At 32.8% G+C, this 18,959-nt stretch overlaps 2 protein-coding genes across 4 annotated transcripts in view; one reads left to right on the top strand and one right to left on the bottom strand.

The window, feature by feature from the left end:
• The window catches only part of Gabat (4-aminobutyrate aminotransferase), a 6,463-nt gene extending 1,418 nt beyond the window's left edge, over nucleotides 1-5,045 (bottom strand). The window contains exons 1-6 of one of the 2 annotated variants that reach the window (XM_003695354.3): nucleotides 4,571-5,045; nucleotides 2,413-2,540; nucleotides 1,907-2,074; nucleotides 1,621-1,707; nucleotides 416-611; nucleotides 132-304 (exon numbers count right to left, since the gene is read on the bottom strand). In XM_003695354.3, the coding sequence (XP_003695402.2) occupies nucleotides 132-304; nucleotides 416-611; nucleotides 1,621-1,707; nucleotides 1,907-2,074; nucleotides 2,413-2,540; nucleotides 4,571-4,637 (819 nt within the window). In that variant the 5' untranslated portion in view covers nucleotides 4,638-5,045. Of the gene's footprint in view, nucleotides 1-131; nucleotides 305-415; nucleotides 612-1,620; nucleotides 1,708-1,906; nucleotides 2,075-2,412; nucleotides 2,541-2,626; nucleotides 2,957-4,570 lie in introns of those variants that run through there. The other variant, XM_086905764.1, reaches the window with a different exon arrangement.
• On the top strand, nucleotides 2,052-14,887 carry LOC100868055 (uncharacterized). Of its 2 annotated transcripts, none has more exons than XM_003695371.4 (9): nucleotides 2,052-2,131; nucleotides 11,300-11,365; nucleotides 11,518-11,650; nucleotides 11,834-11,964; nucleotides 12,432-12,541; nucleotides 13,065-13,210; nucleotides 13,392-13,590; nucleotides 14,036-14,152; nucleotides 14,396-14,887. In XM_003695371.4, the coding sequence occupies exons 2-9, from the start codon at nucleotides 11,306-11,308 to the stop codon at nucleotides 14,511-14,513; spliced, it is 1,014 nt and encodes a 337-aa protein (XP_003695419.1). In that variant the 5' UTR covers nucleotides 2,052-2,131; nucleotides 11,300-11,305; the 3' UTR covers nucleotides 14,514-14,887. The 2 variants fall into 2 exon arrangements, with proteins under 2 accessions (XP_003695419.1, XP_086761897.1); XM_086905771.1 differs by lacking the exon at nucleotides 2,052-2,131 and adding an exon at nucleotides 6,369-6,739.
• The last annotated feature ends 4,072 nt before the right edge of the window (nucleotides 14,888-18,959 follow it).

Consider the following 18,959-nt stretch of genomic DNA (forward strand, 5'->3'; position numbering starts at 1 on the left):
AAAAAAATATAACTATACGAAACTGGGGAAAATATGAAAACGAACTAGTGAAAATTAATTATGATTATATCGGTGAATATATATCAATAATGATCGAATTATCGAATTTAATAAATAAGACAATTACATACATGGGCTAGACATCGTTTATCCTCTTGCTGATTTTCTCTAATATTTTCATCCAACGGATATTTGTACGTGGGAAACGATGCGGTAGGCCAATCAAAAGCTGGGATATCTATCTTGTGAATGTATTTACTGTGCGTCGTCGAAAGGGATCCCAATGTTCGTCCGTGAAATGCGCCTGAATCGTCGATGTTTAATCATTATTTTTTCGATTCGTTTAAATATCGTGTAATACTTTTTCTTTTTTATGCCATCTATATACCATTTACATCTTTATAAATATAAATACCTTTAAACGAAAGTATCGAAAATTGCGGTGTGCCAGGTAATTGATTCATCATACAAGTTTCTATTTCTTCCTTCGTGAACGGATTACCCTTCCTTTGTTTCTCAGCGTACCAAATAAATATAGTTTTAAACGCGTTTTCATTCGAACAAGAACCACACATCATAGTTGTGACATGAGACAATCCTGGCGGAGCAATCTGTACATTACATAGTAAAATAAATAAATAAAAATATATACACGTTATATTCTAATTCCATAAATATTCTCTCCTAACATGAATCATCAGAGTACGTCGAAAGTGTGTGAAAGTAACGAATTTTTTTAACAAGGAAATAAATAGCACTTGATATTGTTGTTTGCTCTTAGTCGAGATAATAATGTTACATTCGCTTGTCCCTTTCGACTCTAAAACATCGTGAAAAAGTCATTTTGTTGTAAAAAATTCCACGCCAATTCCCTTTTCTAAATTGAATATATAAATTTGTAATATTACGATATTTCGATGAGAAGATAAATAAGGTTGAGATAAGATTGCATGCGATGAATGTTTCAAACGTTATCACATATTAAACATGGTATAAAATGATCTTGATCTTTCGTTCGTGAATAAAGTTTCTTCTATAAGATTAAATAACAAATATCATTCGAATAAAATAATTAGTTTCGAAATTAAATCGGTAGCGTTTCGTTTTCTACAAAGAATTAAAATAAAATACGTTTATATGCAAAGAGTTTCACCATCGCATATACTTTAATGATTCATACGTATTTACATATATGTATACGTGAGATATTAAGAGGAAATATTTACAGTATTAAAACACAAGGTTCAACGTCAGATATTAAGTTTTGTTTGCAAATCATTTCCATTTTTCCAAATAATTGTTTCCAATAATTTAAAAAAAAATTGATGTAATTAAAAAATGAGATGAAATAGAATATTTTTCATATTTACGTAAGATGTTCATCTTCGGAACAATGATTTCGTTGTACACGACATTGCGTGTATATGACATTTCTTCCAAATCGATTCCTTTATTTGAATATTTTTGAAATTATCCAAGAGAAAATTGTGTTTGGATAGTTGAAAAATGATAGAATCAACGATTAATAAATATATATTATCGAAGATGTTTCTAATTCAATATTTTAAAACAATAAAATATTGCATAACATATAATAATTAAGCGTATAAGAAGACGTACCTCTTTATGCAGCAAAATTTTTTTCAGTTTATCTGGCCACTCTTTTCCAGGAAAGATACCTAATGCAGGCCTATTTGCTATAATTTTCTGTAATTTAAAAATAAAGATATTTTTAATACATATCGTTCCTTCGCATTTATTTAGATTCGAGCAAATAAATTTTACACTTTACTCTACGAAGATAATAAATATATTTATTTTGCATAATAATTAAATAAAATATTCTATAAAAAAAAAAAAGAAAAAAAAATAGATAAAAAGTAGAAAATTTGAAAGATTCGCATACTTGATTAACCGGATCAGCGAGAGTTTTTAACATAGCTGGATGATTGTAACCCAGAGGCATCGATGAAATTTGCATATAAACGTCGAGCAAAATATTCCCATCAACGTCCATTAAATAATTACCTACTGATTTTTCGTAGTCTGCGAAGAATTGTACGGAAGAGGCTTGCTGCAATCACAGATTTCAACAGATTTCAATCCATTTCATCTCTAACGTAACTTACAAGTAACACAATTCATTTTTTATTAATCGAGCACAATAATAATTTGTAATTTCGAAAGACGACACATCGATATGTTTATAAACATATGAATTTTAGAAAACCAGATCGTTACGTATTTTACGGATATTTAAACGTATATAATTTGTAATTATAATTATAATTATTCTCTTGCCAACTGTTTCTTCTCAAATTATTAAAGGATCGTGGGAGAGAAGGATAGATATATATTTCTAAATACAACATACATAATAGAATTATAAATGAAATTTGATTTTGAACGTACTTGTATCGCGTTAAGTTCTTGAAACAAACTACGTGATCGAGGTCCTGGTATTTCTGTCGCGATCACTGGCATATTTGGTTCTTCCGATAAACTTACGGTTAGACATCTCTTCCAAACAGTCGCATGCCCTGTACATGAATTCACAAAAAAGATGTTTTTAATGTTTAATAATGAACGATAATTGTAAATATGTGCGATAAATATATAAACGAACATGATGGTAATTTATTAACAAAATCGAAACGATCTATTTACTGATAAATATCACGAATCCTTCGTTTCCAACTTTTCTTTCTCGTACGTTCATTACTTGTAAGAAGTAAATATTTACATTTACCCAAGTTTTTTAATCGTATGAAATTTTAACGAATAATAAAATACACTCTATTCTACGTTAAAATATATAATTATAATAAATATTTTCTTCTTTCGTTTATACGTATATGGGATATAAAAAAAAGTATCGTGTTTGATTCGTAGTAGCGTAGCATAACACAGCGTAGCGTATATAACGTTCGCTTCAATCACGTCTCACTCAACTCTCAATTTATTAGATCGAGTGTTTAGTTTCATTGATGTCATTTGCGGGTAATTGGTTGTCGTATCGACGTACTACTTTTAGATAAGTTATACTATCGTCAACGATATATACATTTCATGTTTGTTTTCTATTATCGTATAGTATAGCAATCGTACAGTACGGTATATAGACAGATATGTATTTATTAACGACGATCATCTTCGACACAAATCAATTTCTCTCATCTATCGTAAAAATTTATTTCGAAAAGACGCTCGATATCTCTTTCGAACGATCAATTGCGATCATACATAATACGCACAGTTGTTGGATTGTTTTTACCAGTAGTTAGTAACATTAATTCGTGTTTTTTTTTTTTGCGATCTTTATCATCGTAACGATAAATTTTTATTTCGAATAAAATTCACTGTTATTTTTCTATCGAATATAAATCTAATACGCGATTCCAACGAATATCTCGCGCGAGGAAATATTTTATTATCACATATGTATTATATGGATTTGTATCGATCACACGACATTATAGAAATTCACGTATTTTTGACGATTAATTTTCTTTTATACGTATAGTATGATAATATGATGTTGATATCGAACGAAAGGTGTATAATTTCATTAAATTATAATGTATAAATAAATCTAATTTGCATAAATACGTACATAATGCATGGAATTAATTTCTCCAAATATACAAGGTTGATGACACAAATACGTGTATATAATACGTGTATACATGTATGTAAAGACGAACAATTGGTTCAATTGTATGATATTTTCAATTTCGATAAGATAAGCGATAAAATGGATGGCGATAAACATTATTTCAGATAAGAACGAAGTAACTGAATTTTAAAAATTTAAAGGGATTCTTTGTTATAAAATAATGAATGGATAATGAATAAACGATATCAAAATGCATCGAATTCGAGTAGAAAATTAAATTTTCTTTTATACCGATATATTTTTACTTTGCCATGATAAAATCCTAAGTTTTTTTTCATTGATATCTCTAAAAATGTATACGTAACGCGTATCGTACATTATAAACGTAATAACTTTATATTTAATCATTGTACGATCGAATTTTTTCAAAGTTTGTTCAATCAAGTTGTCTCGTACATAATAATGGATAAAAAGAAAGTAAGTCGTGGTAGTTCGAAATATACGTTATAGATGTATTCACTTGTTATCTGGTATGTGGTAAAAAGCATTTCTTAAAAAATATATTTAAACGCATACGTTCGTCGATATATTGCTACGCGTGTATTTCGTAAGTCGAATGATTAAGTTAATGAGCCGAAATGTTGGTTAGGCGATAAGATTTTTGCGCTTACGCGTGCATAGAACTCGTATAATATCGCGGAACGAAGATTAAATAAAAGTGGGAATTTTTTTCAGGAGAGACAAAAAAGCGGGTTATCGATTCTTTGGGTGTATATTTCGTGCGCGGACTGATTTACTCGCGTTGACACGCTGCTAACCAAGTAACCTCTCGTCGCGTATCTCGTTTCAATTCGTTTCAATTCGTTCCATTGACATGGAACACGGAACATGGAACACATGGGAAAAGCGAAAGAACGAGCGAAAAACGTTAACGAGATAGATGAAAGAAAATACCTTGGAACAATTGCCAACGTGAAAACGTTCGAGCAGAAAGCGCAGTTTGACACTTGTTGGCCAGCATCTTCCACGTTCGTTCGTAACACTAGCCTAGAGTAATAATTGACCGATTTTCACGAGGAATCGACAATCGAATTTTGCCGATCGTGCGACTCGTGCGACGTAAAACGTCCTCGCGAAGGAATGGATTCGCACTGGTCATCGATATAGCACAGTAGTGGGTGATCCTTGCGCAGGAAATATTTGATCGTTTCCGAGTCTATACGAACATTCACGAATCAGTTCCAGTTTTAACCGCGAATTTTTAACCAAACATCGCGCGGTGTAACGACCGACCGTTTCGTTCGATTCGCAAATTTTTCACGAGTTCGAAGAAACTCGATTGATCGAAAAAATATATAACGAAACGTATACGTACGGATACGAACTCGACTCACTTCTCATCCGTGTACGAATACCATTTAACTACCGATAAATATCCTTCGTAGTTGCAACAACCCCACGGAATTCATTTTCGGCCAAACACGAACGTGCACGAACGTTCACGAATATTCAAATCTAATGGCGCGATTTACGCGCGAACGCGTCGCGTCGTTTAATAGATTATTGTAGATATATCTATGATTTATTATCTAGCAAGAATCGAAATACACGTGCCTCGTTTAGATATGGAACATGATTCCGTTTAAATACGAGTTTATTACAAGTTTAATAAAGAATTTAATAAAGTTTTAATAAAGAAATTTTGAAAAATAATCGGATGAATAGACAATAGATAATCCTCGCGTAATATGCAATCACGCTGAGAGTCGTGAAAAATGAAAATAGAACGAAACGAAGATAGATCTTTTTACGAAAGTGTATTATTATAATTTGTATTAAAGATAAAATATTTTTTAGATATATATGTGTGTGTGTGTGTGTGTGTATGTGTGTCTACTATAAACGAATAATCAAAAATAATATCTAGATAGATATTTAAATCCTAGAAACTGGCTTTCCCTTTGCATGTTTTATATCCGCGTGATTTTAAAATACCATGGAGTTTCACGTGCCACGAATAAAAATGGGGCTATCGATTGTTGCGAATAACGACTAACCGAATAACGAAAGTGAAAGTAAAATTTCTGTGCTTTTTTTAATGTATGTTATATGTTACTTACGAAACTGGCTTATTACGAGGGGAGAGAGAGAGAGAGAGAGAGAGAGAGAGAGAGAGAGAGAGAGAAGGGTAATTTGAATGCGGTTAATTTCATCTGTCATACGCAAAAATCGTGTACCAATATTTACATCGTTCGTGACCTCTTTACCACGCAACTTACCGTATTATTAACTTATCGTTGGTCATTTCTTTCTTTTATTAACGTAACAAAAGTTAAACGTCTCATCCGTTTTCTTTATTATTTTAATCGTTCTTATTTAATCTTATTTACGTAGCTCGCTACGTATACGTGTTCATATATACATTCGACAACAACAACATCGCAACGTTAAAACGAGATCGAATCGAAATTCGATATTCCCTTCTTCAGCCGCGAATTCCGCATCCGTTTCCACTTTCCAAAAATTATTCCAACGAAATAAAAAATTCTTCGTGTAATTGGAAAACGAACGATTTAAGAGATGGAAACACGATAGATAGAAAATAAATGGATCGATCGATTCGCCTCCAATTATATCATATCCTAATTCCGATAGGTAAGAAAGGACGCCTCGTTGATTTATCCTTTGCTCTCGGATACTAGGCGGGTGATGGTAGTAGTTTCAAGTTTTTCGGGTGCGGAGAGTCCGGTGCGTCGCACGAGCATTATTCGTTCGCGCCAACGCATTCGAGTCAGTTCGTTCGTCTGCACGACATCGCGACCACTGCGCGGTCGTCCATACGCTTCCTTCCATTTCAAATTGAAACGAATCGATCTCATTATTCTCCTTTCATCCTCGAATCGATTCCGACGTTTTCGATTCTTCTTTCTTTTTTTTTTCTCTTTTAATCTCGTCTATCACACCGGCAACGACATCGAAAAGTGTTATCGGATCGTGTCGCATTCTCCCTAAAAAAAAAAAAAATCTCCCTTAATTTGGTAAACGAGTGACCTAGACAGTTTTCACCTACACCGATCGTAAGTCGTCGACCAACGCATTAAAACTCCGCTCACGCGCTCACCGGTAAGTATCCTGTCGTTCTTGCGGTACTGATTGCACGGTACTGATTATTTTGTCATCTACTTGCCCAATTTTTTCTTTTTTTTTTTCTTTTTTTTTTTTGTAAATATCTTTACAAACGACCCTTCGTTGTAGTAATTTAAATATTATTTCCCCAAATTGATCTTGCTGACCAATTTGTCCACGCGAAACTATGTAACTGTGTAACGCGGGAAATACAAAAATTACGAGCTTCTACGATATTTCTACTATATGTGTGTGTGTGTGTGTGTGTATAAATGTGTGTGTTAATGATATCTATTGACGAAATATGATATGATACGAAAAATCATCGATTCAAACTTACAGTTTTAGCCACGTTTTGGCGTTTCGGTCGAAATCATTTTTCGAATTTCTATTTTATACTCCCGACCTTGGTTAAAACCTTGATCCGAAAGAGGCCGACGTTCCTTTCTCCATCATTTTTCCTATTTTCTATCTCGATATCATTTTCCCCTTTCGAAACGATCAATCTTGCGAAAAATCGTCGATTTAAATATGAAGAAAAAAAAAAAAAAAAGAAAAAAAAGAAAATACCGTTCATCATCACGCGGATTTCGATACTGCTTTGGTTATTCAAAGCAGTACTTTTTGCACTTTTACGAGAGAATTATCGATCGAATAATTAGAAATTCCCAAAGGATTGGCATATTGTTCGTCGGTATCTTTTATTCTCTATTGTTATCCGTAACACCTTTTCGAACCGAGTTACGTTCGATAAATATTCAAAAGTCGTCTAGAAAGATAGATCGTTCGTCTTGAACATTTTTCAAACAGCTTTCTATCTATATTTTATCGGCCAACGATACGACAATTTTATAATATATTTTCTATAAAATTTCATGCGTTCAATTGTACACACAGTATACAAGAGAATTGGAATAAATCGTGCTCGTGATCGCCTGTTTAAACTACTACTACTACTACTACTACTACTCACGAAGCGTTATTATTTCTGCAAAAATGAAACACCGACAACAGTGTGAAAAAAAAAAAGGAAGAATAAGAAATAAAATTAACGATAATAATGATGCATACAACGATAGGAAATAATCTCACGTGATTCACAATACGCGTTCAGATTCAGATTTTAGTCATCGTCAACCTTCGGTTATGCGAATCTTCAATGCCAATGCCCTCCTCTCAAAAACGATCTTTTATCTCTTTTTTCGTTCGTTATCTCGCGAACGTACTACGAAGGTAACGAGTGCCGATTCGAGATTGATATATTTATTCGTATTCTCCCCGACCGTTATTTTGAATTTTTTTTTTTTTTTGTCAGGGAAGAAATTATTTTCGCGCTATCTTTTCTTCTCGAGTTTCAAAAATTTATATAATAAGGCGTCTCCTCTAAAATGAAAACACCTATCTGTAATAGATAGAGAATGACGAAATAAAGTTGTATCGAGTATAAGTGAAAATCGTGTATCATCGTGTTATTAAATGTTCCAAGATTGAAATGTATGCATTTTTTTTTGGAATTATATCTTTGAACGTTTTTTTAATCTCGAAAATCATTACTTGATATTATTGTTTAAGTAAATTATTATTCAAGTAAAACGTTCGATTCTAAACTTTGTACAAAAATAGATACGCCACTGTATACATGCATCGATTTCGAATTCGTTTCTCGTCGAATTATTTTGTTTCTGAATTTTGAATTTTACCATTGACATTCGGTAAGTAAGTAAGTAGCGATATGCTCGTATACGATCTAAACGCGTTATAGAACCAAAAAATATAAAAAAAGTAATTACAACGAGAAATATTAGACTCGACTAGAGGAGAGTTATCCTCTTGTAACTCTTGTACATCGACGAGATTTTTATAAAGTTCGCATCCTTTAGATTTCCGTGTTAACCGTGTTTTAAAGAACGAACGATATCATCATTTCCGCTTCATTTTCACTCGTAAGTATTTTCCGTAAATAAATAAAAATTTGTTTAACTTTTCGATTTCGATTTATAATTTATATATTGCTACGATCGAAGGTAACACTGGAACAAGACCGAAGTTACGATGGCAATTAATATATTTACATTTTAATTTTGATATACGTATAAATATGTTAATGCTGCGGTAGATAACGTTATCCGTATTCCTTTGAACAAGATTTTAAATTTAGATTTTTGACAGCGGTGCTTAAATTGCTTTCGTTCGCCGTATTAGCACGGGATAACATCTCGATATATATTATTCACCGTTTTAAATTCTCCCGTGATATAACGGTATCAACATCGATTATGATAATGAAGATGAATGAAAGACCTTCGATCGGTGTTTGTAAAAGTAGTAGCTTTCTCAAAATTTATTTCTTTTTTAATCATCGACGAAATATCGGTTATTACATCTTCTTCTAATAAATATTATAAAATAGATCGATCAAAAAATATGGTTAATTATAATTGCTTTATCCTTTCTTATACGTTATTAATCATATAATTAAAATTTCGTTTCCGAAACCAAAAATATAATCAAAAATCATTTTCATATCTTATCCGTTCGTATTTTCTAAAAATTATAAGATATCTTTGATTCGTGAAAAAAAAATTTTTTTCCCTTCGAAATATATCGTATAAATTAGAACGAAATATCAAGTCAAATTTTTCGACGGGACGAAAGACGATTATTTGTTCTTTCTTTTTGAATTCGATACGTGCGAAGAAACGAACAGAACGAAAGAACGTTCTTTTTTTTTTTTTCCTCTCTCGCCATCAAGCTTAAATTACCCAATGGAATTACCTATATTTATATCTATATGTGTATATACGTGTATATACGTATGAATGTCGATTTTGGCTTTGTCATTTTTTGTTCCATTTTATCGTCCTTTTATTTCTTCTTTTTATTTCGTGATCCTTTGCAATATTGAAACCGATCTTTTGTTCGTTCAAATAAACGTACACACGATAATTTTTACCTTTATCCGTAATTTAAGAGAAATTTTCTAATATTCTCTCGCAATTAATGCAATTATATCGAGATAGACGAGATGTTGTTAAAAAAAGTTATTAAGAATCGATCTTTCTATCTTTTTTTAACCAATTTATCATTTATTTCATCGAAATAATTTAAATCGTTATCTTTTATATATATATAAAATAAGAATAGATAAAAAGAAAAGAAAAGAAAAAAAAAAATACGATCGAAGTGCAAACTAGCGGATATTAAATTGCCACTCAACGACAATGACAAATGTCCATGATAGCTGTAAGTTGGTTAAAAACGAGCGAAAAAGATCCGGTTAACCTTGATCGTTTCGGAGAAAGGTGACAACGAGAGAAGATTTATTTCGAGCGATTGAATTCCCTATGATAAATAACGCGGCAACGAGTAAGAGTAAAGTAATTATTAGGGGATAAATTTGACGGGAGAATATCGATCGACGGCACGACCATACGAAAATGCGAAATCGAAACGAGAAAGAAATCGAACGAAAACGAAAGATTAGATTATAATCGGAATCCGTTTAGAAAATTGGAACGAAAATACTAGACTAGTTGTAACGTTACAACGAAACATTCAATAATTTTTAAATTGTCATTTCATCTCGCGTTTACGTATCGCGTTTTTAAATCGTTACATATACATTACGTATTATCTCTGCGATATCTCATGGCGAAACAATCGAATTGGAAATTCGAAACAAAAAAGTACGGTATTAGCTCGTCACGTTTGATCCTCCCAACGTTCTAGGATATCTCCGACTCGAATTTTATATGCGTGTTTACATTACTAGTCGAGTTTTATAATTCGACTAGTTAATTGTCGATACGACTCGTCCACTCACGTGCAAAGATCGGATTGGATCGGGTTAATGTCAGCCTAAATTTATGCTAATTTCATTCGATGTTTCGATTTAACGATCGTTTATTATGTACACGACAGTGAACGGAACTCCGATACAACCCGAGTAAACCTTGTTTCTTCTATAAAGTATTAACAATTTATAGATACCGTATACACCGTATCTACCTAAGTTGTACGAAATTAGTCCTATTGTGTCGCGATAGAGACGTTAAACAAGCGCGTACTATAATATAAATTTTAATTAAATATCCCATTCGATGAAATTTATATATATATATATATATATAGCGAAAATGCGGCCGAAATATCCACATACACGTATCTATGATACGATTATTTCAATCTTTCGCAGTTCATTGTACTCTTCCATCTTGATAGATATATCTTCATGATAAATATAAACGTCTCAAGCCTGAGATTCGTTAATATTACCATCTATTAACATAATGTTTCAATTAATTGTATTAAATAATTAACTATCGTATTACTGTCGTATAATGTCGTATCATGTGTCGTCGTTACGCACTATTCGCAATGTTACCGTCGTTAATCGTGAGATGTCGTAATCGTGTAATTACAACTAATAAATAATATTATTTAAATTATATAGAAAGAAGAAAAATCTTTCTCTATGATACATGTATATTATAATATACGTATATATTTCAAAGTTTTTCAATTTGTCAACGTTTTAAACGGTAAATCTTATTTTAGGTGGTCATGATTACCAGATATCGATGTTGCGATATATTTTCTTTAATATTCTACCTCCTCCTTCGGGTAAGTGTAAAAAAGCGATTCGTCGAGAAAGAATCGTACAATTTTTCTTTTCTTTCTATCTACTCGTTAGTCGTGCATCTTTTTCTTTCGCTCTACTGGATTAGCATCTATTATTTCCACGAATAACACGAAGCGATTAAATAATTTTAAAGGGTCCCGATCACGTATACGTAAATGGGCATGGCCGCCTCATGGATCCGCCAGCAAGGAACAGCATGTGGCGCTTTGGATATCCGAATCCTGTAAATTATAACGACAATGAACTGTTTTGCGGCGGATATGCGGGTTCGTTATTTCACGATAATCGTTCGACCATGAATAAAATGATGACTCGAATCGTGTAACGATATTAATCAAGTTTCAGAGAAACGTAACATCCTCGAATTATGCTTTCAAATTTTACTTTTTACGTTATTATATTATATTATTATTATTATTATTATTGTTGTTGTTGTTGTTGCTGTTTAGTTCAATGGGTGCAAAATAAGGGCCAGTGTGGCGTTTGCGGTGACGCATATCACTTGAAAGAGCCGAGACCGCACGAAGCGGGTGGCGAATATGCAAAAGGCACAATCGTTAGACATTACACGGTTGGACAGGTAATTTCACTTCTCGTTTCACCACCTAATCACCTAAACAATTGAATAAATTAGCATTCGATACGTTCGCTCGTGTTGTGACAAACACTCGTGACAATTATTCGATTGAAGGAAGTATCTTTCGGATATTCGGTAAAAAAAATAAATGTGGAATAAAATTTTTCCATTCGAATTTTCGATACGTATAGAAAATATAATTGCTCTATTCGTGAAAAAGTCAACATAACATACATATTAAACACGATCGTGATCTCGTTAACGTTATAAGTATATGTCACTCGATAATCACGAATATCACGAATCATTTTTGAACTATCTTCTTCGCGATATCCTTCGAGAATTCGATTCGATAATTTTTTTAAGAACTCTCTGCGTTGAAATTATCCTTTTTCGATTTATCAATTTTTCTTTTTTTTTTTTCCCTCCGATTTCTCTTTTACGTGAATCGATATCGTTCGAATTTACAGGATATCGACGTCGAGATTGAGCTTACGGCGAATCATTTAGGCAGATTCGAAATGTACCTTTGTCCGAATAACAATCCAAGAAACGTGGCGACTCAAGAATGCTTCGATAGGTAATTTTTTTTTTTTTTTTCACGATACAACGAGAAATGTCGATTATTCGAATCCAGGAATTCAGGAAAGTATATATTCGTTTTGCTTTTCCGATCGTTCTGCACTTCAAAAAATAGATATTATAAGTGGTTAAATGATAATGCGAAATAGATTTTTTTCAACGTTGTCAAATTTCGAATCTCTTCTAAAATGAATCAGTCGAAGATATAAATACTTGGATTCATTTCTTTTTATTTCTCTTCTCTTCGCGTTAATCGCAATTTGGTCAATGCTGTGAAATTCTAATATTCTATTAATCACGTATTAATCATTTCGACGAAATCGACGTGGATTTTCCAACGCGATATATATCCTATCGTTAAATTTCATATATTTTACCAACCTTTTCGAATATTCGTTCGATATCTGTTTATTCGCTGTATAATAGAATACTCGACGTTTCATCGAATAACGTAATAATTAAGTAGACAAGAATGTACACGTATTATTGAATTACAAATTATTAAATTTTTGTTTCTCAAGGTATCCATTGTACATATCCGGAACACGGGATGTTCGATTCGAGATACCCGAAGATAGCGAAAGAAAAGCTATATTTCGATACAAGGTAACTTTACCCGCCTACGTCACCTGTACACAATGTGTCGTTCAATGGAATTATTACACTGGTTCGTATTTTTACAGCCGCTTACGTTAGCTTTGGTCGTAGGCACGAAAAGAGAAATAATTATCGTAATTGGCAAAGGTTCAAACGCGATTTACTCTTACTTTACGTATTCTACGATTAGGCGTATATACTTTTTCCATATTTTATTTGTTGTTATATATAATGCGTGTATATATCATCAGGTAATATGTGGGGTACTTGCGAAAATGGAACCGAAGCGAATGGATGTGGAAGACCAGAGACGTTTAGAAATTGCGCCGACGTGAGCATCATTACCAGTACAGCTGGGGTACCACCCCTCTTCGTACAACAAGACAATCCCTTTTTGCTCTATTACAAAGATTATCGTTCTCCCAATAATATATTTCCACTCGTCGTCAGGTAAGCATCTGTTATATCAGTTTATCGTGCTTGACGATCAGCTAAGGTATAATTGGGAAAAGAGGAAAAAAAAGGGAAGAATTAACACGTAACGTTAATATAAGGTAATAAAAAATTTCGATCAAATAGAATAGAAAAATTTCACTAATAACAAGATAAGAGTCGAATATCGCTACAAGGGAGAATAAATGAAAGACATAGAATACAATTTTTTTCAACGCTTCGAGAATTTTCCAGATTAAATACGCGTAAATACGATTTAAATTTTCTCGAAAACGGAAAATAATCGTATGTCGTATTCCGTTTAGAATAACCAAATAATTCCAATTTCCAATTCCTCGTTTATATTCGTTATTTGTAATACAGATCTTTTAAAATAAGCAACGATTTACCTCCCCTTTTTCACAACGCGTTAAAAAAGTAAATCTGATATTCCTCGTTCCAGATCTCAAGTGTGTGTACCCACCCCTCTTTATCGGCGTATTCCAGGAATGAACGATTGGTGTCAAACCAATTGTCTTCGCTATCCACCAAATTGTCCGCCAACTATATGCCAATGCCCGTAAGTATTGCACCGATTAATATTAATCGTGTTTCTTATTTTATCATTTTCGAAAGCGAAACAATCTTCTTCGTTAATATTCGTTCGTTTCGTTCTGTTGAATCTACTTACTTAATAATCCGTAGATACGTGTATTTTCACGTTGCGTATTTCTAATCGTTTTAATAAGAATATTTAATAAGCAAAAAAGGATTTCATTTCCAACGAAAAATAAAGAAATATTCGTTTGTGTGTTTCCAACAGGGAAGTGTGCGATGCGATCGGAGATATCGGTGGAAAAGACGGTGCGAGTGTTTATTGCATGGACAAGTGCCTCGTTTATCCACCCAATTGTCCATCTCAACGTTGTCGTTGTTATTGAAGAAATTTCAATAATTATGTACGCGTCATATCGATTGCGAGCAATTTATCCTGCATTCAACAACAAAATTTCTCTTTTTCGATAACGATAAGCGTAAGCGAGAATAAAAAATGAAGCAAACGTTATTCAACATTGTGATTTGTCTGTGAATTCTTATCGGAAATAAGAACGTTCGTACGTTCGTTGTCAATAATTTTTTCAAGTTTTTTTCGATAAATATGCGACCGAGAACCATCGTTCCATGGAACAATTTCCGTATATTCGTGATAGTTGGGTAGAGTTGGGCATTAATCCATTGAAAAAAAAAAAAAAAGTAACTAAGTTAAACTAATTTTATTCGATGTTTCGAACAATAAATTATTGAAGTAATTTTATTCTTTGTTCTTAATTTCGTCCATCTATACCGAAAACTTTAAAATAAGTAGACATACGATACGATACGATGTAACAACAAATCGATAAGTTGAAAATGGAACGAATTTGAAAATTGAACGTATAAATTTTAGATAGGTAGGTATATCTGTTTGAGATATAGAATGGTATAGAATATGGATATAGAATCGTATAAAACTGCCAACATACATACCGTACGTATCGTGGAATCGTTCGAAACTCGAACACGAACGATTTTCCAATAGCGGATGGTCGATTTATCCGAAAACATAAGGGACGATAATAACTCGTCACATGACGTGTTTTGTAACGTCGATTCGAAATATCGATATTACAAATGTATGCGTCGCGTTTAACCGTGTCGATATATTGAGGGTCGATGCACGATCGATTGCCAATTTTCTCGAAATCGCATCGATTGATCTAGTATATAATACTAGATTAAATTAAACGGTTTATATAATATTAAAGAAAGAAGAAAACACGTGCGTGTATTTTTCTTTTTACTCTGCTCGTCGAACGTATCTATTATCGTTACATCGATTCGTAATTGTAAAGATTAATCGTATCTGTGACGAGCGTGTATCATTTTTTTATATTACGATCGAATCGAATTAAGGTAAAGAGGTAAGGAAAAAGATATATATATATATACACACACGTATGTATGTATCGAAAGAAAGAAAACACTCGATTTAATCTCGCTATAATATATTTAATATTGGGACATTCTATCGACAGCTTAAAATAATACGCATGTATCACATATTTTATAACATTCTTTCTGCTTTTACGTATACGTGTGCGTGTGCATGTGTACGCATACATACCTACATACGCGTAAATGCAGCTACATTTAACGAAACGATTCGGTTCAATTCAATTACGCATTGTAAAATACGTCCAATGCAACAATTCCCTCGATATACAAGCGCATTGTTTCGCGTCGCGTCGCATCGCGTCGCTTCGATTCAATTTCGATAGTTTATATCGGCCTTGGCCAACGTCGGTTGTCGACGACAACGCGTCGGTTTAACACCGTAGTACGTCTTTTCTCCCTTCGTTTAAGTCTCTATACATCTCTTTATTACTTTACAAAACTATATACACCAAAGCCTTTTTTTTTTTTTTATTTATTTATATTTCTATAACACGTTTCCAAATGTGGTATAACACGTTTTATCCGTTTTTTCATTCTTTTGCATATATTTGTAATATACGTGGTGGTAATTAAATAATCAGTTTTTATTCGGTGAACGACAGTACGTTCAACGCGTTAATACAGTTTTAAAATATATATATATATATAAGTTGCGATAGATAGTATCGCGAGTCATTAGCGCAATTACAACTTATCTAATACAAAGGTGATTACTTTGCTTTCTCCTTCAATTCGAATTTTTTTACACTCTAATATCGTTTAAGCATCTATTTAACGTTCATAACTGATTTAGAATACGTAACGAAGAGATCCGTATATTTGGATTCTATTTTATACATTTTTTTTTTCTTTTTTTTTTTCTTCCTTCCTTCCTTCCTTCCTTCCTTCCTTCCTTCCTTTTAAATAGTCCGATTCATCTTTTCGATTTAATCTTAATCTTTAAAACTGTTGCTATTAATCGATTCAATTTTGCATTAATTCCTGGTACGTAATAAACGTAACGATACAACACGTATCCTCCTTCCGTCGTACGAATCTTTGTGCCCGAATTACAGAAAACAATTGGAAAGGATATAATATCTTCAATTTTTTTTTCTCCCCGCGTATACGCGACAATATCAATTCCGGTAATCAAATACCGATTACCGTATCGACGCTAGTAAAAGTAAAAAGAGACAAAGAAAACAAAGCAAATAAGCGATGATTTTAGGACACGTTTCGAACGAATACGAACTTCTCCTTTCATTCTTTTCGTACGAACGCAATCTCATCATTTCGTTTACAATTTTCATCTTTCATTTCATTTTTTTTTCCCCTCCCCATTGATCGATCCGTGTAAAAACACTTATCTTCCAATTAAATCGAACCATCTTCTTTTGACGATAAGAAAAAAAAAAAAAAAAAAAAAAGCAGCAGAAATGTTCTCGAATAAGACGATGTTGTCGATGAGACGAGAACCTCTACGCTATCTCTTTCTCGATTACTAGTACAGTAATTCGCTAGATATACACTTTTTTTTTTTTTTTAAACATATATATATATATATATGTATGTATGTATGTATGTATGTATGTATGTATGTATGTATGTATGTATGTATGTATATATACATAGATATATATATATATATTATACTCTCGTTAAAACGACTTGGCGATAAATCGATCTAATACAAAATACAGATGAAACGTCTCGGGACACGTCAAGGATCGCTGAAATCTTGAATCGATCACCCCTTTTCTCATCCGTAGTAACGCTTAAAATTATCTTCGTCTTTCTTCTCGAGATATTCTTTTATCAGTTACATTTTCCCCCTTTTTTATCGAAACGATGAGGACAATACTAGTTATTCTAAAACGTTAGTCGTAGAATTTGTTACAACACGAGTTTTCGAAGGAGGGGTGAATTTCAGGTACGTTTTCAGTCTTTTCCCGATAAACGTGGCTCGTTCTCGACCAGTTACTAATTATTCGTACGTGTCGCGTAGGTGGGAAACGACAGTGGGTAACGAGATACTCGAAAATTGCATCAATTTAATCGCAATTTAATTTCACTCGATAATAATAATCGAACCGAAATCTCGATTAACTCTTATAACTGTCTAAAAAACAAGTAAAATATTTTGTTTCGTTTTTTTCAAAATTTAAAACGTTTGCACGATATCGATTATTCAACGATACGAAGGAAAGAAAAGGCGTGTTTTCAAAGGAAAACAAACGAAAGAGAGAAGAAAAGAAAAGAAAAAAAAAAAAAAATACGATGGATGCGTTGGTACGATTTATGTATCCAGATCGTATCGGAGCCAAGTTTATCCGTAAATTACGCTATACTTTAAGTTACATTTGTACTATTGGCAAAGATCTAGAAATGGAGAATAAAAATAAAAAGGGATACGTTCCGATTGTTTTCGTTTACGTGCGCGATCAGCGAAAGATAGATATAAATAGATTTAATAATACGACAAGCACTCGACCAAATATTGCGAATCAAATATCATAAATAAAATTATTTTATTCCGTTCCTACGCTCTGTCCAATCTTCTCTACTCGGATCCGACGAAAAACTCGACGAAAGATACCGATTCCGATTGCAAAAAAAATTTCGCGTCACCGATGCAATTTAACATTTAGCTTTGAAATAAAAATAGTATAACCGACCGTGAGCTATATCGACGAAACCTCGGAATACGTGTTTTAACATTCGCGGACCGTTTCAAATATCTGTTTTCTTGTGTTACTCGTAGACAGATTACGAATGATCGGCGTACGATTATAGCGCCTTTTTACTATAACAGATAACAATTGAATCGAAAGAAAGAGAGATTAATTAATTTATAAAAATTAACGGGCAACATTCGACAAATCGGATAATTCTTTTTCTCGAATCAAAAATATCGGGAAAATAATTAGAAAAGAAAGTCGTCGAGTAATTTGTTTGTTGTTGTCATTTACTCTACTCTACTCTATTTTCGTTTCGATCTTCGAATTCTATTTACGATATCGATTACTCTCGGATCTCTCGTGATGCAGCCGTTCGAACGAAAAAAATAATGGCCAACAGATACGTCACTTTTCCCCGTTCGTTTTCTTTTTTTTTTTTTTTTTTTTTACCAATTTACGTAAAAAACACGAAAAAATACACCGATACACGTGAACGGAACGTGAAATCGAATAACGCTTAAAGATTCATGACGTACAACGATCCTTTCGATTGCCCCTTATATGTGTATTATATGCAAGGGTGATGCGATAACGAGTCAGCGAGTAAACGATAGCGAATAAAATCTATTATTCACGATCGGTGATTGAAAAATTGTAATAATAACGACGGAACGGCATTACATACGCACAATACAATATAAAACGTTTCTGCAAAAAGAGAACAAAAATAGT

Source organism: Apis florea, unplaced genomic scaffold, assembly GCF_048593485.1.
Source record: "Apis florea isolate Af1SG1 unplaced genomic scaffold, ASM4859348v1 contig_2492_pilon, whole genome shotgun sequence".
In the NCBI taxonomy this organism is placed as follows: domain Eukaryota; kingdom Metazoa; phylum Arthropoda; class Insecta; order Hymenoptera; family Apidae; genus Apis; species Apis florea.

Bases quoted from the DNA above. Each gene is read 5' to 3' on its own strand.
- LOC100868055 (XM_003695371.4), top strand. From the start codon at position 11,306: ATGATTACCAGATATCGATGTTGCGATATATTTTCTTTAATATTCTAC. The intron at 11,366-11,517 runs GTAAGTGTAAAA...ATAATTTTAAAG, and splicing joins TATTCTACCTCCTCCTTCGG to GGTCCCGATCACGTATACGT. The intron at 11,651-11,833 runs GTTCGTTATTTC...GTTGCTGTTTAG, and splicing joins GTTTTGCGGCGGATATGCGG to TTCAATGGGTGCAAAATAAG.